The following is a 27,576-nucleotide window of genomic DNA, read 5'->3' as shown; positions in this document are numbered from 1 at the left end:
TTAAATGTTTTTAGGCTGCATGAAAATTAAGATACTTTTTTAGCATGAATGACAAAAACTTTCTACTTCATAAGATTTTTTTAACAACACATATTCCAATTATATAGTAAAAAAGTTCAGCGTAAGATAAAGAAAGTAACATTGGAAGTGCCACAGCCTGTAGATTTCTTCACTACCTTCTTCTCTTCAGTGAGGCTTGCTGTAACTTCCCCACACTTTGAGGGTTTACTGCACCAAATTTGTGGTCACTTAAAGTCCTAAGAAAGCCCAACTAGCCTTTCATGTACTACCAGATTCTATGTCATCCAGTAAAGGATTACTAACAAGAGACTAATACTGTTTTGTTCAAGTCACCACAGACCTGGCGCACTAAGAACCTAAATTGTATCCCGAACTCCACTCACCCAAACCAACTGCTAAATACAAACACTAAAAATGGGCTATTACCATATAAGTGAAATCCCTATTCCAAATATATAAGAACAAAGTGATTTCTATGTCCCAAAAGAATGACCCACAGTAACAGTGTTTTGACACTACAATGAGAACAGAAACCCTACCAGATTTAATATCTCGTACTGTTGTTACAGGCCATACCAGTCAGTCGCTCTCAGTGGGAAGACACCCTGTAACAACAGAACTGATCTGATTTGAGCAGTTTGTCCTAAAGTAGTACTGCTTTTTTTCCATCATCAAATAAGAATTTTAATATCCGTCATGATTCCTTGTAATTGAAGGGACAGAGTTCAGCCTATAAAATAATAGGCTATAACTGTGATAAATATCTGGAATTATGAAACTGTAAACAAGAGATGGTCTGAAAGAGGACCTCTTTGTGAGACTTAAGAAGAATAACTCACAACAGAGCAGATATGCTCATTTTTTAAAGACACTCTCTCCAAAGAGAGCCTTGTGGAAAATATGTTCTATATATTAAATTAAAATTTAAACTGTGGGTTGATAAAAAAGTATTACAAAGAGGTAGACAGATATCAGCAAGTGTGGTTCAATATCTAGAAAGAGCTGAGTTGAAAAGAATTTGTAAGGATGAAAGAAACGAGAGAATCCAAGTTATGTGGAGATGTCTTATGGATTAAGAGAAATTACTTGAGGCGATTACACCAGTGAGGAAGTATAAGGTTAACTGCCTGAGGTACATGAGGATATAAGGCCTGGTTTCATGTTGAAAGGTCAGATCAGAGAAGCACAAGATGCTGAATACATGGACACAGAATAGATGAAGTCTTATTACACAACATATTATCAAAGAATGAGTTTAAGAAAACAGAAAGTGCACTGGAATTTGCACACAAGAAGGGAGAATAAAAACTAAATTACAAAGGAAAAGGAAGAAAACACTGCTACTGAAACTCTTACCTAAATTGAGGTTAACTCTGAGGTTAACAAGATCCACAGTAATGTATAGTAATCGATACTTTTTAAAAAATAGTTCTTATTTAGAGAGGAATATATACATAAAATAAAAATTCAAGTATAAAAGTACAATCAATGAAAAGATAAGTTTACCAACTACACTATACTCCTAGTTTCCCTTCCCACCCCTTTAAAAAAACAAAAACAAATGATTTATTTGCAACACAGCCCAGACAGCATCACTTCAGTACAGCACAGGAGTTAGAAAAGGGTCATACTGTAAGCATCAAAGCAGAGTTCCATGCCTCCCAAGATAGAAGCCTCCCTCCCTCAGAGACCCATGCCCAGTACCAAACTGAACAAACAGGCAAGCCCAAGTGGGCTTATCATATGTCATTACAGAAATGAGCCATGCTTCTATGTGTGTATGCACGGCTACACAGAGTGTTTTTAAAACACCAAAGGGACCGTACTATATATATACATAATCTTGGCTTCTTTTAACCTAGTATTTCTTAAAGATCATTCCTTTTCAATTCAGAGAGCTACACCTCATTCTTTATCATGGCTGCATACACTGTATGCATGATACCTTTATTTATCAGGTCATTATCCTACTGAGACATTCAGAAACAATGCTGAGATAAAAATCCCTGCATATATACCATTTTGTAAATGTATGAGTAAAATAATAATTCCTAGGAGTTAAGAGACTATACACTTATAATTCTGACAGACTATACAAAAACTACTCTCACGAGAAACTATAGCAGTTTATACTCCCTGAATAAGGACTGAGTATTTTTAGGCTGACACTGTAAAAGGAATATATTGAAAAAGAGTATATGGGGTGCTAGAGTGGGGTGGGACGGGGCAAGGAAGGGAGAAGAAAACAGAACCTGCTTACCTTCCAAAGTCACAGAGTTTTAAGACCGCTGTATCGGGATCCAACAAGAGGTTCTGTGGTTTAATATCCCGATGGCAGATTCCAAAGGAATGGATATAGGCTAAACTTCGAAACAGCTGATACATATACAACTGGAATAAATAATAAAAATTAACAGAATACTTTCTAACCCTCACAGATCAGGATCCTAAGCAATAAAGTAACAGGTTTTCAGAACAGAACAACCGAAATGCTGGGGACAGTTAGCACTCAATTGTCCTTTAATAAGTTTCATGTCATTTTTATATTAATCATCTAATTAAAGTTTCATTAACCATGTTATATTATTCACACCAACCTTTAACAACTTAAAAAAGTGAATTTTACAATGTGCCTTGTAATTTACTCTACTAACATCTCACCACAAGCCTGTTAAAATGGACTTTTTTTAGACAGATAAAAAAGTCAGAAAGATATTCCAAATCATGTGACTACTAAGTAATAATGTTCAGACCAGAAACCAAGTCTTCTGTTTTTTAAGTTCATCAATCTTTAAAAGTACTTACAGTTTCATCTTTGGAATAATATTCTTCTAAGATGCCACCCCAGAAGTTATAGATACAGAGGTATGGGAAAACTCATGTGGGAAAATATTAGTAACCCTGTTAATAGTATCACCACTATTTCTGTTAATATCCTTCAGAAATAAGGAGACTTTAATATTCCATTTAAAAACAGATCCTAGCTGAATACCGAAATCAACTTAAAAGAATATTTATTTCAATTTTATTACAAAAAAAGATACAATGAGAAACTAGATGTGCATAGAAGAAAGAATTAGATTCTTGACTAGGGACAAGAGGGACTTTAAGAAGAAAGTGAGTACACCGTAAACCTTCCATTTATCCTAACTGAATATATTGTAAACCTTCTGTTAATACCAAGGTCAGTGTTTCAATTTTTCTTACTACTCGCCTTCTGACCTCTACCCCAAAGTCATATACCACGGAAAGAATTTTTGTAATGATTCAAACCAAAGATACCAATGTCTTCATAAACAACAAAAAAGGCAGTTAAAGGTCAGATAAAGCCTTAACATAAAGCACCATCTTTAGAGGCTACTGCCAAGACTTAGTTAAGTAAGATTAACATGAGAACTACTTTCCTTCAAACAGGCATGATGAAACCTGCAGACAGTTCAATTTTAGTACATCCTTAATGTTACATTAAGTAAAGCTGGAAAAGTTTAAGCCTTTTAAAAAAATGAATTGTGATGTAAAAATATATAGGTAAGACCTTCAATAAGGTCATCATTTTGCCACCAAAGTCAGAATTTAGGAATTTAGGTATCCATATAACTTTTCAAAGCTTCAAAATTCTATTACTGTATCATATTCATAGAATCAATCTCCAAGTCCTAAAGTTTACTCTCAGAATTCTAATAGTTTAATTCACTACCACTATGAAAATGAACTCCCACAAGAAAACTGAATTTTTGGCATTAATTTACTAAAGGAGAGATTTTTCTAAGTGTGTCAGGGCACTAATGTCTAGGTAAGTAAGAATCAGCAGCAAAAAACTGTTCTTTATAAAAAATGCCTAAGAGTTTAAATGAGGTTAAAGTGTCTTTTTACTGTATTCATTCATCTGTTCTGTCTCTTGAAAGTCAAGGTAAAGAAAGAAATAAGCAATTTTATATCTCTTTTCTTGTTATCTAACTCTATAAAAGTATATATAGAAAAACTGAGAGGCTTTCTACACTAGAAAGATAGCAATAACAAGAAAAACAATTTATGTGCCAAGCACTATTCTAAGTCTGTTACATGTACTATTTGGGTACTCCTATTATTTCTATTTTACCTCTAAAGTAACTGAGGCACTTTGTCCAGTATCACATACTTAATATTCTTTAGGGTAAGTACACCTTTTTTAAGCACTATTTCTTTATTTTGCCACATTTTTAAAGTATAAAAATGTAGTCACTAAATAGCTTGATTAAGTAAGACTAGAAAGATAAACTCTTAGAAACTAAGATATTTTAGCATATTTAAAATTCAAGATTGATTAAACATGTACTAATTGTCAAACCAAGTGTGTTTCACTCATCTTTTTAATTCTTGCAATCACTATGTAAGATACATGTTCATCCTCATTTTTATAGGGCAGGGAATTAATAAGGCCCAATAAATAGTTTGAATATAATTTTAACACAGTTAAAAAGTTATCAAATCTAACTCAAGTCCATGTCCTTTCCTCTGTGCTACTGAACCTGTTTAAAACAAATAACAGAATAACAATTCTATTTGTGATTCACAAAAATGCAACCTAGTTGGCTTTCTTGTGTATACAGACCCTGTTACTAAAGTACGTCTTCTCAAACAAAAAAAATTGCATTCACAATGATCTGCTAGGTGTCTGTTTTAGAGTTGTATTTTAAAACTCACTTAGTTATCAGATGCTCATCAGGAAAACCAAAGATGCTTGAAAACTTTTTAACTTGTACATTAATTATCATCAACTATAAAGTGACCAATACTATAAGCGGGTGAAGAAAGGTTCAAAGCAGTACCCAACTACCCTAGAAAAACTGAAAGACAAACAATGATGACAAACTGAAACTGCCTTTTGGGGATGAAAACAAGTCTTTATTAGATGCTAAGGTCCGTAAAGGCAAGAATTACATGTATTTATCACTTTCATTCCTAATCCAAGATTTTTCACAAAATGTTTTATAGAAATAGTGTATAAAACAGTGGACATGAATAAGAGAATGAGATCAACTTTTCAATTCCAAACAATGTTTTAATAGTTTCAGGCCCTTAAATATAAGAATAGATTTGTCTCCTCAAAGAATAATGTTCAGGGCCAATAATTCTGATTCTGGAAGGGCTATGGTTATATATAAGAACCATCCTGTTTTTTCCACAACAGAGGAAAAGGAGCGCTAGGCCTTTCTTTGTATGACAACCTCAATATGCATAATAACCTTATTTTCTTTTTATAATATAGGATGCCAGAGATCTCATCCAAACATATGCTGTCAAAAATACAGAAAGAGATGTGCACATTATTTGTAACAGCAAAAAAACAAGAACAGAAACAAACAACTGAAGTGAAAAACAATTTGTCCATTAGTAGGTGACCAGCTGGCTAAATTAGGATACAGCCATACAACACTAATAGGTAGCTGTAAAAAGGAATGGAAAATAGCTATATGTATCTATCTACCTATATTAATACAGAGTAAACTCTAGAATATATTTTTAATTTAAAAAGCAATATAGGGGAAAATGTATACATTATATAACCATTTATATAAAAAGGAGGTGGAAGATAATATAATTAGATACATTTACTGATTTAAAACAGTAGAATAAACTAAAAGTTTTTAAAAAAATATTTAACTCCAGGGGAGGGAAGAAGAGGGTAGAGAGAACAGGGATAAAAGCTATAATTATATGACTATATATATTTGGTTTGTAGATTTAACTTTGGAGAACTATGTAAATATATTAATTTTGATGTAAATTTTTAAAAATTCAAATATAATATATAATAAAAGTAAAATGAAACCAACTATGTTTACTAAGGCATAATCACACAGAGGAATTATTCAGTGTTTCTTTAAATCAGAGAAACTTGACTATTTATACCTAATGGAATATTCCATGAGAATAAAAAGAGCTGCAAATTATCTTAAAATTTTTCAGTTGGTGGTGGTAGTGCTGTTATTGTTATCCTAAGACTACACTGTATGTAAAGTGTGGGACAGAACAAGTAATTATATTGTCACTGAAAATGGAATTTTTAGTGTAAGAGAAAGGAAATACAGGTGGAAGACTGGTAAGCCTCCCCAATATTTAATTAGGAATGTCATATGCATCCATCTTTTTATCTTTGAAAAATTATTCCCTTATTTCCTAATTCTGTCCACTAAAAAATACCTAGAAACAATAATTAAAAAAAAAAAAACCTGTGGCAACTGGCACTGCTAAGATCTAGACTGTGGTCTCTAAATACCATTTCCCACTAAAAGGATAAGGTCTTGAAGAAAAGAGTGATCCCATGTCTGGAGAATAAATATAAAGATGAACTTAGAATGCTGTCACACTAGACAGCAAGGAATCTATCAAAGATTATTAAGACTCATGCAAGAAGCTCTAAAACACACATACAACAACAAAAAAGTACCTAACTGGTTACCTCTGGAAAATGCTTTGGGAACTAATCGTTATAAATTTTAGTAAATAAAGGGAAATCATCAAATACATATACTGTTTTTCTTATATAAACTGTACCTCAGGGTAACCTAATAGTTGACATGGTAAAGTTTCTATTTATGTAACTATTCCAGCTTATATTCTAAAAAGGAATAACAGCATTAGAATATTAGTATTTTGTAAGCCTTGATGAATTAGTGGATTTAGACAATAATCATCAATGGCTACTAACATCACAAAAAGACAAAGACATTATGGTTTTCCTTAGAAAAGCATTCAACATTACCTATGAAGTTCTTTGTCCTACCTCCTACAAAAACATATCTAATCACCAATTTTCAGGAAATACAGAGGACAGTGCAACATATTAAAAACCAAGAAACTGTAAACCACTTCTTTAAAACCAAGTTCAAGAGGGAGAGAGATTAAAAGAAACAGAAACATTAGGGGCATATTAGCCAATTATAATATATGGGCCTTATTTGAATCCCAATTCTAACAGAGAAACTAAAAAAAACAAACTGTAGGCCATATTGGGAATGTAAATATTAAATGGATATGTAATGATGCTAATGAAATACTATTTATTCATATAGATAAGAAAATATACATATATACTGAAATACTTACAGATGAAAATAATATCTGTGGTTTGCTAAAAATAAAGGGAAGTGGGGAGTAGAGGGTAGTATAGATGAAACAAGAGTGGCCATGAACTGATAATTGTTGAGGCTATGTGATGGGTACACAGGGGTTCACTGTTCTATTTTCTCTTTCATTTATATTTGAAATCTTTAATAAAAAAAACAAATTTTAGGGTGACTAAAGGAAAGATCCTGAAATAGGCAAATACAGGAAAAGAAAATCATTTGGCACATTTTATGTTAAGAAGTAGCAGAAAAATAGGTAATTGCGTGGCTAGGGTTCAATACAGATCTACTAAGCAGTAAGTAAATTTGGAGGGTAGGTTCAACAATAGGTACTATTACATCCCTGTCTTTCCCCAGAAAATTTTACCAATTCAAAAGAATATGATATTTCTAGCCTCTTAACCAATTTCAAAATAACTACTTTTTGTCTTGCTTTACAGTTATTTGTGTAGTCTTTCATTTCCTTAGTAGAGGATGAATCGTATTAGGCTTCATACTATTGTGCAATCCTTTAGCATTTATTTGTTGAATTTAAGAGTTGGAACAAAGACTGGTCTAACCACTGCACACCTCTTACTGAATGTCCACAATGCAGTCTTTTTTCTTTTAATCAAATGTTAAGATGGTTTCATTTGCTTTTACTTTTGCTTTACAGTCTTAACAACGTTTTCTTATATATTAAGTTTATCTTGCAGACCAACAATGCTATGTGTAAGTAGAAAAAAAAAGCAAAATTTTACCAAGATGAAGAGAGAGAAGAGATCAATAATTTGTCCAAAACACTTAACTAAGCAGCAAAGTTGACAGAACTAAGTTTCAGGAACTAAATCCAGGGTTTCTTCTGCTACACAAATGTGCCAGTGCTCTACACTGTCAGTAAGAGTCCAGGTAGAAGGAAACCACCACCACCTAAACTAAGAAGCTCAAATCTTACTCCAGATTTAGGAAGTCCAAAGGGATACACTGTTGTCCTAGTTATCTTGTATAGGACCTGCTATACCAAAACCAGAATAAAGTACTAAAATAAATTTGTAGTAGAAAAACTGTGTCTTTTAGTTCCTATTATCATCAATTTAACCACAAATTCAACCAGATTTTAAAAAGCCCAAATAAGATTATACTGGTATCATATTTTAAAATTCTTAGCACTGAATTAATTCTATAGGAATCCTGGGCTACTTGACAAAATCTAGTTTCCGAAGTTTTGCTTTGGCACCCATTTTATTGCTATAAAGTTTAAACCTGTAACTAAAATAAAAACTTCAATACTCAAATCTTAAAACATTTACTGTCTATGCCATTTTATTTTCTAGAGTAATTTTGGGGTAAAAAGCAAAAAATTATATTTAGACATCTAAAACTTTCCAACTTAACTCCTAGTTTATTTTCTCAATAACCTATTTCTAATCAGCTACCACAGCTTTAATCAGAATTATGCTGGATAAATTCCTAGCCATTCTGCCATGAGTTCTATCAGATAAACAAAATGACATTGTTATTAGGTAACAAAAATTAAGTAACACCTTGGTAGTCTGTTTGTATCTAAAATATCAAGTTTAAACTTTAGGTACAGACATAATGTATCTATAAATGGCAATGAAACACTAACTTTGATCATACTTGTAAATATATTTTATAATTTTACATGATAAACTTGCTCCTATTTCATTCATTCTGTGGCACAATAAGGGTATCAGAAATTAAATAAAAAGGTTCTATGGCTAGCAAAATTAAAATCCATACATGTCTGTGAAAAAAATTCATTTGTCAAATGACAAGTATCTCTAATACCTGAGTCATGAAAAGGTAAAGGTAAAGGCTTCACACTTTAAACTGTACAAGAATTTAATGAATCTCTAGCAATATCTACTTTGGAATATTTTTTCCCCTCAGTATTATATGTGGTGATATAGTAAAAACACATCCAACTCTTTCCTTGGCTCATAGTAAGTATTTTCTAAAACAGGAAATTGCTCCATTTTTACATACCTTGACATAGATCACAGGGAGCGTCTGTTTGGCTCGACTGTAGTGTCTGGCAACCCTGTATACTGTTTCTGGGACATAGTCCAGCACCAGATTAAGATAGACCTCATCTTTCTGAAAGAGTTTAGGGGGAAAAAAAAACAAGATAAGATACTGGTCTTTAAATATTCAAATTAAGAGTAAAACCTCTATATATATTCACTATTTCAGATTTTTAAACAAAAGATTCATGTGTTCAATTGTAATTATACAAAATTAATTCAGAATATAAAACCGTAATAGTAAAAAGAATTCTATCATACCTTTTTACTGATTATTTCATGGAAAAAATATAGTCATTTCAATACTGTTAAGATTCCTAGTCATACTTAAAACAATAATTTGGGTTATATGATTTTAAAGGCTATTATCTGTCACAAAATTTCTCATTTTCTAGTTGGAGAATGGATGCCCTCATATCCTACCAGGAAAAGTATCATGACAGAAGAAAGAGTATTGATTTGGGAGTAAGTAATGAGCACTTCTAGCTCTAGGTCTGCTGCTAACTGATGTAACACAAGTCACTTTGTAGAGCTAGGCTTCTGTTTCTTCAGCTATAATAGGAAGTGTTAGACTAGGTATTCTTCAAAATTTCTCTTAACTTCTACAAAGATTCTTTGGTTACCTCTAATAGTCTCTATAATTAGTGGAACAACCATTTGTCTTCTACAATTAACAGAAAGAAAAATAACCTGTAGTGGGTTAACATATTCACAAGTTCACTGCAGGTCATATGTTTAAACATCTGTTTTCAGCAGCATAAAGACAACAATCCAGAGAGACTCTCAAGATGGTGGCGTGAGTAGGGTGGCGGAAATCTCCTCCCAAAACCATACATATATTTTGAAAATACAGCAAATACAACTATTCCTAAGAGTGACCAGAAGTTACAATACACCAGCTAGGCTACATCTATATCTGTGAGAACTCAACATCTCACAGAAAAGGGTAAGATACAAAGCTGTGACTTGGCGGGACCCAAGCACTTCCCCCACCCCAGCATACCGGTGGGAGTAGAAGAATCAGAGTGGGGAGGGAGTGGAAGCATAGGATTCCTAAATAATCAGCCCTAGTAATCTGTGCTGGGAGCACAGACACACATCACATGGTGTACTGAGTATCAGAGGAGTGGAAAAGCAAAATCCAAGATTAAGACTGCAAACAGGTTCCTACAGATGGCTGCCCTGGGACAGAAGAAAAGCAGGAGCTTTAAAAGTCTTAAAGGGACAAGGGTTTAACAGGTGGGCAAAATTGTCCAGGCACACTCAGCCCAGCAGGCTGGGAACTTTAAGGAACTTCAGGAACCCTAATACCTTGGGTGGAAACACAGATCTGAGGTCCCTCACAGCAATAAGCAGCTTGCCGTTCCTTCCCCCACCACCCCCGCTGGCACTGCAAGAAAACCGTCTGACCCGCCACTGCTGCAGAACAGCTGGGAGGCAGCCTCGCCTACACCAGCCACACAGCTTAACACAGAGCCTCCTCCTTGGGCATGGCTAACCAGCCCAGACCCAGAGGCTGCTCCCTGGGCGCGGCTGACTGGCACAGAGAGTGGAGACCAGCGCAGAGTCCGGGAGGCACAAAGGGGCTTTGTTCTGGCAGCAGAACACACGCAGCTCACCTGTAACCCCTGCCAGTGCCCGAGTGATCCCAAGGGCCACCCCACCCATGGCACCTCAGGGGATTAACCCAGAGGCTGCCCCCTGCACGTGGTTGACCAGCACAGACAGAAGAGGCGGACGCAGAGTCCGGGAAGCACGAAGAGGCTTTGTTCTCACAGCACAACACACGCCACTCGCCTCCGACCCCCACCAATGCCGTCGGCGATCCCAAGGGCCACCTCGCCCACAGCAGCTAAGGGAATTAACTAGAGGCTGCTCCCAGCATGCGGTTGACCAGTAAAGACAGCGGAGAGGGGCGCAAAGTCCGGGAGGAACGAAGGGGCTCTGTTTTGGCAGCAGAACACACACCGCCAGCCTGAGACCCCTGCTAGTGCCCTAGCTCATCCAGAGGGCTGACCCACTGATGGCAGCTCAGGGGATTAACCCAGAGGCTGCTAACTGCACGTGGTTCAACAGCACAGACAGTGGAGACAGGCAAGGTGACCAGGACCAGCAAGCAGGAAGGGACTTTGTTCTCCCTGCTGACACATGCGGCACTTGTCGGAGACCATGCTCATAACCATGAAAAGGCAAAACCTTGTTCAGTCCAAAAATCCCTAAAACACCAGAGAGAGGGCTTGGTGAGCCTGAAGTCACCAATCTTCCTGAAAAAGAATTCAAAATAAAAGTCATAAGCATGCTGATGGAGCTACAGAGAAATATGCAACAGCTAAAGAATGAATTCTGGAGCGAGATAACAGAAATGAAACAAATAATGGAAGGATTTAAGAGTAGACTGGATGAGGTGGAAAAGACTGTTAATGGAACAGAAATCAGAGAACACAAATACAGAGAAGCTGAGGCAGAGAGAGATAAAAGGATTTCTAGGAATGAAAGAATATTAAGAAAACTGTGTGACGAATCCAAATGGAACAATATTTGCATTATAGGGGTACCAGAAGAATAAGAGAGAGAAAATGGGATAGAAAGTGTATTTGAAGAAATAATTGCTGAAAACTTCCCCAATCTGGGGAAGGAAATAGTTTCTCAGACCATGGAAGTCCACAGATCCCCCAACACAAGGGACCCAAGGAGAACAACACCAAGACATATAATAATTAAAATGGCAAAGATCAAAGACAAGGACAGAGTATGAAAAGCAGCCAGAGAGAGAAAAAAGATCACCTACAAAGGAAAACCCATCAGGCTATCATCAGACTTTTCAGCAGACACCTTACAGGCCAGAAGGGAATGGCATGATATATTCAGTGCAATGAAACAGAAAGGTCTTGAACCAAGAATACTGGATCCAGCAAGATTATCATTTAAATTTGAAGGAGGGATTAAACAATTCCCAGATAAGCAAAAGTTGAGGGAATTTACCTCCCACAAACCATGTCTACAGTGTATTGTAAAGGGAAATAGATGTCACCAGAGAAAATAAAATCACAGCAAAGAAAGTAGACCAACCAAATATTAATTAAACACAAAATAAAATCATCTATCCACAAAATCCGTCTAGGGAAACACAAAGACTACAGAATAAAACACGTAACATATAAAGAGTGGAGGAGGAAGAAAAAGAAAAGAGAAATAAAGAATCATCAGACTGTGTTTATAATAGCATAGTAAGTTAAGTTAGTCAGTTAGATAGTAGAGAAGCTACCCTTGAACATTTGGTAACCATGAACCCAAAGCCAGCAATGGCAATAAGTACATATCTATTGATAATCACCCTAAATGTAAATGGACTGAATATACCAATCAAAAGATACAGAGTAATAGAATGGATAAAAAAGCAAGACCCATCTATATGCTGCCTGTAAGAGATTCACTTCAAATCCAAAGATACACATAGACTAAAAGTGAAGGGATGGAAAAAGATATTTCATGCAAACAATAGGGTGTAAAAAGCAGGAGTTGCAGTATTTGTATCAGACAAAATAGACTTCAAAACAAAGAAAGTCACAAGAGACAAAGGACGTTACATAATGATAAAGGGGTCAGTCCAAAATGAGGATATAACCATTATAAATATCTATGCACCCAACATAGGAGCACCTACATATGTGAAACAAATACTAATAGAATTAAAAGAGGAAATAGAATGCAATGCATTCATTTTAGGAGACTTCAACACACCACTCACTCCAAAGGACAGATTACCCAGACAGAAATTAAGTAGACACAGAGGCACTGAACAACACATTAGAAAAGATGGATTAAAAAAACAGACACCTACAGACGTCTACACCCAAAAGCAGCAGAATACACATTCTTCTCAAGTACACATGGCACATTTTCCAGAATAGACCACATACAAGGCCACAAAAAGAGCCTCAGGTAAATTAAAAAAGATCGAAATTGTATCAACCAACTTCTCAGATCAGAAAGGTATAAAACTAGAAATAAATTGTACAAAGAAAACAAAAAGGCTCACAAACACATGGAGGCTTAACAACATGCTCATAATCAATGGATCAATGACCAAATTAAAACAGAGATCAAGCAATATATGGAGACAAATGAAAGCGACAGCACAACGCCCCACCTTCTGTGGGACAAAGCATAGGCAGCGCTAAGAGGAAAGTATATAGAAATCCAGGCCTATTTAAAGAAGGAAGAACAATCCCAAATGAATAGTCTAAATTCACAATTACTGAAACTGGAAAAAAGAACAAATGAGGCCCAAAGTCAGCAGTAGGAGGGACATAATAAAGATCAAAGAAGAAATAAATAAAATTGAGAATAATAAAACAATAGAAAAAATTAATGAAGCCAAGATCTGGTTCTTTGAGAAAATAAATGAAGAGATAAACCCTTAGCCAGACTTATTAAGAGAAAAAAAGAATCAACACACATAAACAGAATCAGAATAGATGCTGAAAAAGCATTTGACAAAATTCAACATCAATTCATTGCAAAGACTCTCAATAAAATAGGTATAGAGGGCAAGTACCTCAACATAATAAACGCCTCATATGCAAACCCACAGCCAACATCATACTTAACAGTGAGAAGCTGAAAGCTTTTCCCCTAAGATCGGGAACAAGACAAGGATGCCCACTCTCCCCGCTTTTATTCAACATAGTACTGGAGGTCCTAGCCACGGCAATCAGACAACACAAAGAAATAAAAGGCATCCAGATTGGTAAGAAAGAAGCCAAACGGTCACTGTTTGCAGATGACATGATACTGTACATTAAAAACCCTAAAGAACCCACTCCAAAACTATTATAACTAATATCCGAATTCAGCAAAGTTGCAGGATACAAAGTTAATACACAGAAATCTGTTGCATTCCTATATACTAACAATGAACTAGCAGAGAGAGAAACCAGGAAAACAATTCCATTCACAGTTGCATCAAAAAGAATACCTAGGAATAAACCTAACCAAGGAAGTGAAAGACCTATACCCTGAAAACTACAAGACACTCTTAAGAGAAATTAAAGAGGACACTAATAAATGGAAATTCATTGTATGCTCTTGAATAGGAAGAATTAATATTGTCAAAACGGTCATCCTACCTCAAGCAATCTACAGATTCAATGCAATCCCTATCAAAATACATACAGCATTCTTCAACAAACTTGAACAAATAGTTCTAAAATTCATATGGAACCACAAAAGACCCCAAATAGCCAAAGCAATGCTGAGAAGGAAGAATAAAGCTGGGGGGATATCGCTTCTCAACTTCAAGCTCTACTACAAAGCCACAGTAATCAAGACAATTTGGTACTGGCACAAGAACAGAGCCACAGACCAGTGGAACAGAAGAGAGAGTCCAGATATTAAACCAAGCATATAGGGTCAATTAATATATGATAAAGGAGCCATGGACATACAGTGGGGAAATAACAGCCTCTTCAACAGCTGGTGTTGGCAAAACTGGACAGCTACATGTAAGAGAATAAACTGGATTACTGCCTAACTCCATACATAAAAGTAAATTCGAAATGGATCAAAAACCTGAATGTAAGTCATGAAACCATAAAACTCTTAGAAGAAAACATAGGAAAAACTCTCTTGGAAATAAACATGATCAACTTCTTCATGAACATTATCTCCTCAGGCAAGAGAAACAAAAGCAAAAATGAAGAAGTGGCAAAGTGGGACTGTATCAAACTAAAAATGTTCTGTACAGCAAAGGACACCATAAGTAGATCAAAAGGCATCCTACAGTATGGGAGAATATATTCATAAATGACAGATCTGATAACGGGTTGACATCCAAAATATATAAAAAGCTCACACACCTCAACAAACAAAAAGCAAATAATCCAATTAAAAATGGTCAGACGAGTTGAACAGACACTTCTCCAAAGAAGAAATTCAGAAGGCCAACAGACACATGAAAAGATGCTCCACAGCAGTAATCATCAGAGAAATGCAAATTAAAACCACAATGAGGTATCACCTCACACCAGTTAGGATGGCCAACATCCAAAAGACAAACAACAACAAATGCTGGTGTGGATGTGGAGAAAGGGGAACTCTCCTACACTGTGGTGGGAATGTAAATTAGTTCAACCATTGCGGAGAGCAATACAGAGGTTCCTCAAAAAACTAAAAATAGAAATACCATTTGACCCATGAATTTCACTTCTAGGAATTTACCCTAAGAAGGCAGGAGCCCAGTTTGAAAAAGTACCCCTATGTTTATCGCAGCTCTATTTACAATAGCCAAGAAATGGAAGCAACCTAAGTGTCCATCAGTAGATGAATGGATAAAGAAGATGTGGTACATATACACAATGGAATATTATTTGGCCAGAAGAAGAAAACAAATCCTACCATTTGCAACAACATAGATGGAGCTAGAGGGCATTATGCTCAGTGAAATAAGCCAGGTGGAGAAAGATAAGTATCAAATGATTTCACTCATGTGGAGTATGAGAACAAAGGAAAAAACTGACGGTACAAAACAGCAGCAGACTCACAGAACCCAAGTATGGACTAACAGTTATGAAAGGGAAAGGGACTGAGAGGGTGGGTGGGAAGGGAGGGATAAGAGGGGAAAAGGGGCATTACAATTAGCACACATAATGTAGTGGGGGGGGGCATGGGGAAGGCAGTATACACAGAGAAGACAAGCAGTGATTCTATAGCATCTTACTACGCTGATGGACAGTGACTGTAATGGGGTATGTGGTGGGGACTTGATAATGGGAGGAGTCTAGTAACCATAATGTTGCTTATGTAATTGTATAGTAATGATAACCAATACATTCATATATATATATATATATATGAATGAATGAATGAATAAAAAGACACCAATCCAGGATCAGTAGACAGAAAGAAGGGAATTGCAACTAAGTACCAAGTAGGAAAGAATAAAAGAGACCTACCCTTCCCCTATTCATGTGAATAGTATCAGTTTTATGAAGTGAAGCAAAAAACAAAGTTGAGAATTACTGTGTTCAAGTCTAGAGTTGGCTACTGAGGGGGATAATCTGTAAGTTAACTTTCACAAACTTCCCAATTTGAAAACATCTTCCCACCAAACTGAAGTCAAGTATTTCAATTTTCAGCATTTATTGAGTATTTTCTATATGTCAGTAGCCACTATAGAGGAAGTAAGGGTATAGGTATAAACTGAAGATATCTAAATTCAGTATGAAAGGATCATTTCAGGCAGAGAGAAAGCTATATCCAATTTGTGAGTTTAAGAGTACAGCAGAGTTCAGGAAACAGTTTACTGAGACAGCATGCCACTAACCCTATATGTTTTTACTAGCCCCCACTCCTTCATGTCCTCTTTTCTTCCTTCCAGGTTCAGCTTAAATTCCATGGTCTCCCATTACCTTCACTCCCTAACATAGTTTTTATAAATAAATTTTTATAGGAACACAGTGATGCTCATTCACTGAAGTACTGTCTATGGATGCTTCTGGACTACAATGGCAGAGTTGAGTAGTTGTGACAGAGACCATATAGCTTGCAAAACCCAAAATATTTACTATCTGGCCCTTTATGAAAATGTTCGCTAAGTTTGCTTTAGCTTATACTTGTTTGATAAACTATAAGCCTGTTTAAATCCAGCTTTCTGCCCATTCCATGCCTATACCCAAAGAGATGAACATGGCTGCAGAGAAGCTCAAAATTGTGCTGACTAGCCTCACATTAAATTCATCATGAAGAAATACAACCAGCCCAGGAATCATATATTTACCTAGTCCATTCACTTTCCCAAACTACTTAATTTCTTCTCTCCTTCTCTTCAATCTCCAGCACTACTACTCCCATTCTCACCCACCTACCAGCATCTACCCCCATATGATCTTCCTTCACTTCTCTAGCTAAAGCTGGCCAAGCTTTTTTCTAAGGTATGCTACATGTAAAAAAAGGCACTTTCTGCTTTTCCTATTCAGTCATTGCTTCAGTAATTTTTCTCTTTCTCCATCAATTATTCTCTCTCAGTGGGAGCATTACAATCAGCACACGAACTTGCTGTTACTTCTCCCATCATTAAGAAAAAAACTTCTCCCTAACCACTCTAATAATATAACTGTATTTTCTGGCCCCCATAACACCAAAATTCCTCAAGAGGTGTCTAAACTGACTTTCTCCAATACCTGCCTCCTCTTACTCTATCTAAAACTTCCTCCAAAAGCAATTTACCACATTATACCAGAACTGTTCAATATCAGTTATCTTGTGCTGAATCCAATGTCAATTTTGAGTCATCACCCTATATCTCCCTTCTACTTTAATTAGTACTACCATGAGATGCAGTTTGATCATGTTCCCTTCTTTGAAATACATGCTTCATTTGGGTTCTACAACACTATACTCTTCTTTTCATCCTAACTTAAAGACAGCTTTTTGCTTTCCATTTCTGGTTCCTTCTATTCTCTTTTATCTCTTAAGGAATGGAAGATTCCAGGGTTCAGTCCTTAGATTTCCTTTCTTTATGTAAGCTCTCTCCACTGATGATGTAAATAGCTCAATACTGCAAATACTGATGAGTCCCAAATTCATATATATCCTGGACCTCTGTCTTTACTTCTAGACTAGCATTTCCAACTGTGCACTTGACTTGATTGCTCAGGCTAAGAACCTTAAAATCATCATTAATTCCCCACTTTCTTCTTTTTTTCACATATATACACATTTTCCATATCCATATCCATATCCATATCCATATCTATATCTATAACTGTATAAATACTAATGGTTCCACCTTTCAAACTTATCCAGAAGCCAACCACTTCTTACCATCTTCACTGCTACAATCCTGGTCTGAGCCTCTCACCTGAATTATTCCAATATCCTTCTAAATGGTCTCCCTGCTTCCACCTTTACACCTCAACAAAATATGTTAGATTGCATCTCTTCTTCCACTCTACCTCACAAAGATTTACTCTTATAAGTGATCTATAGATCTTACACATGCACTTCCTTATTTCTCTGTCTCCCTATTGTTCACTCATCTCTAGCAACAATAGCTTCCTGTTGTTCCTTGAACACATTTGGCATGCTTTCACATTCAGGCCCTCTCCACCAATTAGTTCTTCAGCCTGGAATCTTCTTCCCACAGATATACACACAGCTCACTTGCCTCTACTTTTCAAATCTTTGCTCAAGTGTTACTATCTTAGAGTGGCTTTCTCTAATTACCCCATTTTAAATTGCAGCCATCTGCCTTCTCCATTTTATTTTTCATGCTCAACATCATTTCCTAAAAACATAGTTTAAGATTTGTTGTCTGCTTCCCACCATTAGACTAAGTTCCATGAGGAAAAAAAGATTTTTGTTTTATTCACTCATCTACACCTAGAATAGTGCACAGCACATAGTAGGTACTCAATACATACTTGCTGAATAAATTTAAGCTCAGAGGCGATATTATTTTAAAATTAGGATGAGAATCTGACAGGTCTGTTTTAACTCAAACAGCACTGTGAAAAGTGGATATGGGGAGAGGGAAAGTTGGGATGATGAGAATGAAAACACTGTGAGCAACTAAAACTTCCTCCAAGAATGCAGGCCTAGAGCAGTGAGTAGGCAAAAGGACTTAATAAGGGGAATGGTGAGGGGTAGGCAGGCATATTAGTCAAGTAAACATTAGAGTAATAGGGTAAACCTGATAAACAAAGAAGTTGGGATTAGTTTAACAGTCAGTAAACTTGGGCAACTAAGCAGTTAATGAGACAGGGAAAACATAAAGAGCAAAAAAGTGTGCGAGGGAAAAAGTTAGCTGAACTTTTACTTAATGAATTTCAGAACATTTTAGGTAGCTGTGTTCAGTCAGGTTGGAAACACAGGTTAAGTCAAAACTCAGGAAACAAGAATGGAGTACAGCTAGAGATTTAAGCAAGTGCTGAAACTGTAAGAACAGACTCATTCACCTAAAAAAGAGTGTGTACAGTAAGAGAGTGAGAAAGGGCTTAATATGGGATCCTGAAAACACTTAAGAAGCAGATGACATTAAGGGACAACTTAACAAAGACTAAGAAAGAGAACTAAGAGGCATAAAAAAAGCAAGGATAAACTAGCATCCAGAGATCCAAAGTTGAAGTTTCAATAATGATGAGTGTGGAACAGAAAGCATTTCAGCAGCAGAAGGAATAAGGCCTGCAGAAGTGTTGGGTCTGGTATCTCACAGTATACTGATGGTCCTGGAAAGAGCGATTCCAGACATGGTGCCAGCAGCAATCAACCTGTACTGAGTTCAAGAGCAAGCAGATGGCAGGTGAGTAATAGGAGGTAGTTAATTCAGTTTGTTCTGCAAACAAACAGTAAGGAGACAGGAAGTGACAGGAAGGAGAGAGCTGAGACCTGGTTACTTGAGGGGAAGCAAAGTCAAAGAAAAATAGTTGGTGTAATTTTTTGTTTGTATTTTTTTGTTTGTTTGTATTTTTTAATGGCTAAAATTTATTTGTAGATTGAGTGGATAAAGACCGAATAAAGTTTTAAGAAAGGAAAGAAAAGGGATAACTGATAAGACAGAGTTCTAGATTATCACAAGAAAAGGTAAGAACACAGATAAGCTATACAGTATAGTAATTAAGAGGCAAAGGTGAGCATGAGTCACACAAAGTTACACTGAAGTCCTAATTCTGCTACTACAAATCATATGACCATGAGCGAATTACTTAAAACTTCTCTAAGCCTCAGTTTCCTATAAAATAGTGCTCATGATAGTATCTACTTTAAAATGCTGCCATGAGATTATAGAAATAATCTCACATAAAGCTCTTTAAGCACATTACCTGGCACATAATAAAGACTCAAATTTTAATTATCATTTTTAAAAAGGAATGATGCCGTATTTTTTTTCTGTACATCTAACATAAGTGACTAGGTGTTAGGGAGAACTTTAAGTAAAATGAATGTATGTCTGATGACTCTATTTCTTATAAAATAAGAGATAAAGTCATATAGATAATTGAGTATGGCAAGAGCAATGCTGAAGGCTAAGAGAAAATTTCAGAGATCAAGGCTTGGAGAACTACCAGTTCCAAAGGAAGATGGGTTCCAATTAAGAGAATAAGTAGAATACTAAACTGATGTTGAAGGGATGTATAAGTACAATTCAAGGAACGTTGAGTCTCAGGTTTTAGAAAGGTCATTAAACACAGATGCCAAAGCTATCCTTTTTTGAAATATTTAATTATAAGGTTTCTTGATTTTAATAACTCATATAACAAAGTTAATCATGATATGCTTATAAATGACCTGGAGATGTGTACAGCACTGTATTACAATTTAATTCATTTGCTCAACAGACATATTAAAAGAATAAAAATAAATGAATGCCAAGTTCAAGGAAGGTTTCTAGTTAAAGGGCTATAAGGTCTGTCCTTGCCTTTTCCCAGTCAATATTTTCATAAATGATTTCATTTATTAGAGGTTGCAAAAGATAATTCCTTCAATGGCTAAGCCACAAAATATAAATGTGTGAACCCAAAATGTGTAATATAAGGGGCAGAGGGGTAAGTCATTTAATTCAAAGCATAGCTGAAAGCATTCTAATTCCAAAAAAATGTTAATAGAATGTGGTAGAAATAAAATACATCAGGGAATGGTTTTGTCAGTCAGTTTACAATTTCTGAATTCAATACAACCACCTAAGACTGACACAAACCTAGGAAAACTGGCTTGAAATGGAAGACCAATTAAGAATTTAAAGGGCTCTGACAGTCTGGAGCGCTAAGCCAAATCCACAATATAAAATTGCTAACAAATAAAAACATAAAACCCTGTTATTAAAATTAAAGCATCAATTTATTATGTAGAATGACAGATAAGACTTGACAGTAATTGATCTGGAAAAAAAACTGAAGAGAACTAAAAAGGAATCAACACTGAGATACAGGTAATGAAAAGTTTAATGCAATACTAGGTTACAGTAGAACTATTGTGTTCAGATCAGTAAAGATAATTCCACTCTGAACAATTCAGGCTTCATTTGACATACTGATGATATCTATTTTTAGGCAGTGTATTTTATTCATAATATTAACAAAGCAGAATATATCAAAGGAAGATTAATGAAACTATGTCTGAAATATCCCAATTTGCTACACTATGAAAAATATCAAGGTTCAAATTATATTTGAACTAGTACTTTGCAGATTAACATAAACCTATCTTTTTTCTCAAATACATTTTGTTTATTCACTCATCAGAAACTTAATCATCAAAAACTTGCAATTTTCTTTAGAAGAGATCTGTCCACTCTGTAGATATGCTGTAAATATCCCTTTGGTATTTAAAAGCTGTCATTGTGATTGTCTTTATTTTCTGAGACACTGGAGGTGTCCCATTATACTTAAAAGGCCCTGTGTGTGAACTACGTTTCACTTCATGGCTCTGTGCCTGCATTAAAATCAAATCTACTTTTCTTGTTTTTTAGTTAACTGGGTCCTAAGACTGAAACCAAACCAACCACCAATCCTAACTTGAAATAAATGGGCTCAACATCATGTTCTTTAAATGCTCTTCTTAAACTTGGAGATTTTCTGCTGAAATTACTCCAGGAATAATCACTGAGGGGAGAGTGCTCATCTCTAGCAAACATCACCACAGTAGAGAAAATACTAGTAATTTGACATTTCCAAAGTAGTTGTGTTTAGTGATTCATGCAAAAAATAATTCATGAGACTGGGGATGCTAATATTTCAAGAAGAAAGAAGGAACAGGATCCAGCATTTCTACCACTTGTAATTTTCTGAAATATGTCAGGTCTGCTGTTTTCTTAATGTATTCTCTCTCTTTTGGGTTACTAGACAGAATGCCTAAATATGCACATATTAGCTATAAATTTTAAAAGCCAAATACAAAAATACAACATATAAAAAGTATCAATTAGATGGAGATACTAAAAAATCTACTAACATAATGAGAAAGTACTAATTTCAAAGAACAGTTACTAGGCTTCCAAAATATTTCCTAAGGAGTCACTGCTACAAATCTTTTAAAAGGAATCTGCTAGTATACAAAGTGGATCTTACTCAGAAATCTCCAAAAAATTACATAGTGTACAATCGAGAGAATACCTCTCAATGGTTCAGTTTTTCTAGTTATCACCTTTATTAATAAACTGCAACAATTGGTGACAATGACTCCTCTATGAACTCCACTCTAAAACCATTCACTGAGTAAGAAATTTAAATGGCAAAATTTTCATCACACCTAACAACAAAATCAACAAGAATTAGGATAACTCCATCCTCCATTTGGAAAATATATACTACACCAACATGTTCTTTATCCCCATATGATTTTTGAGGTAACAATATTGCTTGAGGCTGAAGTTTTAAATAGAATATTATAATTCTAAAAATTTGATGGGATGTAAAGCAGCCTATTAGAGAACCCAGTAATAGACAAAAGTATCATGGTAGCTCAGGATTCTCCTCAGAACTGAGTTAGGGGGAACTTGGACTAGAAAAAATAGACAATGATAACAACCCTTCAGAACAGAAGCTTTTTCTCTGATGGGTGTGCCAGGCTGGCTGGAGATGGGAGTTAATACTAACAGCAAGTGGGTATGGATTAGGAAAAAGAAATACCCTTTTGCTTGGAAGATTGGGGGAAGTAATAGGGAAAAAGAGATGAGCACCTAGCATACAACAAGATTATGGCAATCATCCTTGTCTCACACCTTCAAACAAAATAAATACCAAAATTACCAAAAGTTTAAAAAAAAAAAACACCCTATAAATATACCATAAGAAAATATGAATGTATTTGTAAATCCTGGAAGACTATAAGCTATTTAGGAAAATAATGCCAATTTAATTACATAAAAATGTGAACTTTTATGCTGCTTAAAAAACCAGAACAAAGCAAATTAAAAAAATATGACAATTTGGCCAAAAAAAAAAAATTCTGCTTACACATGACAAAGGGCTAAGTTGTTTTTGTTGAAAATACAAATAAATAGCTCTTGGAAGTAAACAGAAGACTAATATTCTAATATAAAAAATGTAAAGGGGCATGAACAGATGGTCATACAAATGGCCAACAAAAAGGTAGACAATCTCATTAATAATTAAAGAAATGTAATAAAAAAACAATTAGCTACCATTCTTTACCTATCAAACAGAAAAAGAAAATTCAAACAGAAAACTAGGGATTGGAACAGGATCACTGCCCAATGTATACCATAACAAACTTCTGGTGAAAGTCCAAACTCTTACAACCTTTTTGGAAGTCAATGGGCTAACATATTCATCCCGAAATGAAGACATATAGACACCCAATTTGACTCAGTAGTGCCATTTCTAGTAAGTCTATGAAAGCAATTCTGTGTGTGTGTATATACACATGCACACAAAAACATAGTTGAAGACTTGTGAAGAGCAAGAAATTAAAAATAGCCTACATGCCACAAAGACATGCTCAAAAACAAAAACAAAACAAAAAGCTCACATTAATGGAGGTATGTCAAATACACAGAAGCTAACTGAAAAGAGCACCCAATGGCCAAAGCTGGAACAATTTAATCAATAACAAAGTTGTATTAGATTATAACCCAAAGTATAAAATAAATATACACAAGCCCAAACTGATATAAATGAATGACTAAAGAGATCATCAGTAAGTGGGGAAAAGAGACAATCTCTCATGCAAAAAAAGTCAGAATAATTTATGCAGCCACTCTTCCTTAAACAGAAGAAGCATAATAACTCCTCCCTTCTTCAGTGAGGGCTGTGCAGAGTGACTTCCTACCGAAGAATACAGTATTGCGGGGTGGGGTGGGGAGTTAACTTCAGTGGTGAGTTAACTTTCTCAGTGCAGAAAACTGAGGAATACTAGGTCAGCCAGGTTATCAAGGTTAATAATGACAGCCACAAATTGTGTTGATGTACCCTTGATATATGATGAAAGAGGGACTCTATGGTCTTCTTCTAAATTACTCATAGCCCCAGTATATATGAGATAAACACCAGACAAATTCCAATAGTGAGGCATCTTACATAGTCTCTACCTAGCACTCCTTGAAACTGTCAAAATCTTCAAAAACAAGAAATTGCCACAGCCAAGAGGAGCCTAAGAGACAGTTAACTAAATGTAATATGGTGGCCTAAATAGGATCATGGAAGAGAAAAAAGGCATTAGGTAAAAACTAAATAAATCTGAATAAGCTAGGCCTTTAGTTAATAAGAACATATCAGTTTTGGTTCATTATTTGTAACAAATGTACCATATTAATATAACATGTTAACAACAGGAAAAACTGAGTGCAATGTCTATGTATATAGACATTAAAAGCCATATTATCATACTGTTGGGAGAGGGAACATGTTCCAAAATAATACATATGTTATCACACTAACATATATGTACTCATATATGCATATAGGATATACCTCTGTAGAGAGGGATTTGAGGACTTAGAGATTAGGGTAAAGACTATCTGTGTTATTTCAATTCTTTTACAATATGCATGTAGTAATATTTTGGTTTCAATAAATTAACATAAAAACAAAGGTGGCATCTGATTAATATTCAAAAGAAACTCCTAGAATCCCATTTCCAAGCAGATGACAGTTATCTTATTTGCTATCAGTGACATTTATAATTTATGAGGTCTTGATAATTCATCCACCTCCAGGGTTTTGCATTACCTATATTATTCATTCACTAGTTCACACGCCACTGAAAATGGCAGCATTTCATCAGAAGAAGTTTCATACAGATAATGACTATACAATTTAAATAGATGTCAACATAAAATTAAGGAAGATACAAAATTGGATTTACTTAGGCAACCTGTTTGTTTCAGTGAATAAAATTCCCTGCTTTCAGTGATTTTCACACAGTAAGGCAGATGAGAGAAAAGGAAAAGGAAGGGGGAAAGTAGTATTTTGTAAATTTGACCATGTATATATACTTAGCTGTAACTCTGTATAGCACTTCTATTTGTATACCATTCTACAACTTGGGGTTTCATTTAATTAAAAAAGAGCAACAACAAAAAAAGTCCTTTTCACATAGGGAGGCTGATCCATGACTTAACCAATTACTTACAGACCCACTTTACTTCCCCAGCATCACCTCCCACTACTATTCCCATACTCCCATACTTTATATAACAGAAACTTCAAAGTATTTGTATATCCTCTACATAGACTCTATGCTGTTTAACTCCAGACAAATTCCATACTTTCAAACATACTATACTTCTAACGACAGATATCTACTCACTATTTCTTAAAATAGTTCCTGTTTGGCCTTCAAAACCCTGAATAAGCATCACCTTTCTTATGTAATTCTTTTGCTGACCCCTCTGGATAATTTATTACTTTCTTCTGTATTGCTTCTGTTCTTAATACAAATATAATTGTTACACCATGTATCATTTTGCAGTATTTCCTTTCTTACTTTTCTCAAACTCATTTAGACCAACCTTATAATTTGCACCTAGTGAACTGAAATGAATTGAACTTTAAGAATTGAGAATAGGTGATTGAAAAGAACACAGACTTTATAATTGAAGAATCTATGTTTGAAATAGGCTCCTATGGTTCTAACTGTGCAATACTGAGCAAATTCTTTAATTACACTAGTCTTCAATTTTTTTCAATGATACAACCTAAAAAATAACACTATTGTCTATCTCGTATCACAGTTATAATCATAAAATGAGAAAATGCATTTAAAAAGCACCTTATAAGTCATAACATGTTAACAGAAAATTCAGTATTTTTATTCATAATTTAAGACATTATTTAATAATCTCTACAGCTAATCAAGACTATAAGTACCTGCATATAACAAAAATGATCATATATAGGATAAATTATATTTACTTGATGTTTTGAATATTTATGTTGGTAATGCTTTATAATGTATTAGTACAATAGTACCTATTTGTTGTGCTTAATTTTTAGCTGATAAGATATATAATAAAAAGACTGAAGAAAAAAAAAAGACTGAAGCATTTACTCTGCTTAATCATTACTTTTTAGTTTATTCCTCTACACTACTATATGTACCCATTGTTATTGGAAGCCTCTGTTTTATTCATCTTTTCTAACTAGCATAACAATTTCACTAAGCAGTCCATGAACAAAGGGTAAAAAATAATGAGGGAGCAGGACTTTTGGAATAGCAGAGTAAGGATAAGGAGCTCGGGAGAGCTGAGCTCTCAGCAAAGCAAAAATTTAACTGGCAAAATGATTAAAAAAACAATCATTTATAAATATCTGGAAATTGTCCTAAGGGCAAACAGCAAATGAAGAAACAAATCTTCATAAGAACAGCAAGCATCTGCAGTATTTTAGAAAAGATCTGCTCCCTTGCCCTGTCACCCTAACTCCATGTTTGGGAAGCTCTACCTAGCACTCTAATCTAGACAAGTGTGGCCCAGTAAACAGAACGGATAGTTCCTCTCCCCTCAGCGCCCAGTCTGGGGCAATTGTTTCACCCTAGGAGGGAAGACTGTGTCCCAAATTACAAAAGGTCTATGCCAGTTGGGCACAGCCAATTGGACTGTGTCTCCCTCCTCCATCCAGTCCGCATAGTAAGTCAGAAGCTCTACTCCAGGCATGGCAGGCTGTGACCCTGAGAGCTTCATCCTTGACTTGTTCATAGACCAGAGGCCCCATGCTGGGAGGGGTAAGCTATGAAGGCCAGGCACTGCCACTGTCCCTCCTCAAGTGCCTACTCATAAAGTGAAGGTATTACTCTGGGAAAAATAAATTGTCAACCCCAGTTCTAGTGCAGTGGAAGAAGGGATCTGTATAGAGGGAAAGGTGGGATGCATGCTCTGCCATGAGAGACTGCCTTTATTTGCAACACAACATAATAGAGATCTTTGTGGACAGATACTTGTAGTTCTATATCATCAGCAAAAAGGCAAAGAATCTGAAGTTTAATAGAATCAAGAAAAGAGATATCCTAAAAGAGTCTATTCAGGAGCAGTCATCTTTGGAGGTCAATAAGGATATGCACAGGCTGAACAGGATGTGGGACAGACTTGAGGTATTCCCCTCCCCAAGATGCACACAGATACATCAACACACAGCAGAGGTATCACTGGCACAAGGGGTTTATAAGCAACCTCTGCCAAAACGATAAGCTAGGCTGACCCAAGGGCAACTCCCAGAAGTAAAATCACAGTCCTCTCTGGCAGTCAGAAAGACTGAGTACCCACTTCCCTAGGCTAAGGGAACTTTAAGCACAACCTTTGACCAATAATTGACATTAAAAAGATCTCAAATCATATTCAGCCATAAGAAGAAAACAAATCCACAAATCCTACCATTTGCAACAACATGGATGGAGCTAGAGGGTATTATGCTCAGTGAAATAAGCCAGGTGGAGAATGACAAGTACCAGATGATTTCCCTCATTTG

The 27,576-nt window shown here is 35.5% G+C and overlaps 1 protein-coding gene across 7 annotated transcripts in view; it reads right to left on the bottom strand.

Annotated features, from left to right (window-relative positions):
* Positions 1-27,576, bottom strand: part of GSK3B (glycogen synthase kinase 3 beta) — a 255,961-nt gene that overhangs the window by 82,712 nt on the left and 145,673 nt on the right. For all 7 annotated transcript variants that reach the window (XM_073231586.1, XM_073231585.1, XM_037013045.2 and 4 more), the window contains 2 exons: positions 9,120-9,230; positions 2,282-2,412 (listed from right to left, as the gene is read on the bottom strand). In XM_073231586.1, coding sequence (XP_073087687.1) covers positions 2,282-2,412; positions 9,120-9,230 — 242 coding nt within the window. The remainder of the gene's footprint in view (positions 1-2,281; positions 2,413-9,119; positions 9,231-27,576) is intronic.

The sequence above is a fragment of the Manis javanica genome, chromosome 3, assembly GCF_040802235.1.
Source record: "Manis javanica isolate MJ-LG chromosome 3, MJ_LKY, whole genome shotgun sequence".
NCBI classification, from domain to species: Eukaryota; Metazoa; Chordata; class Mammalia; order Pholidota; family Manidae; genus Manis; species Manis javanica.
Note: the sequence above shows the minus strand (reverse complement) of the source record. Positions and strands in the feature narration are given on the sequence as shown.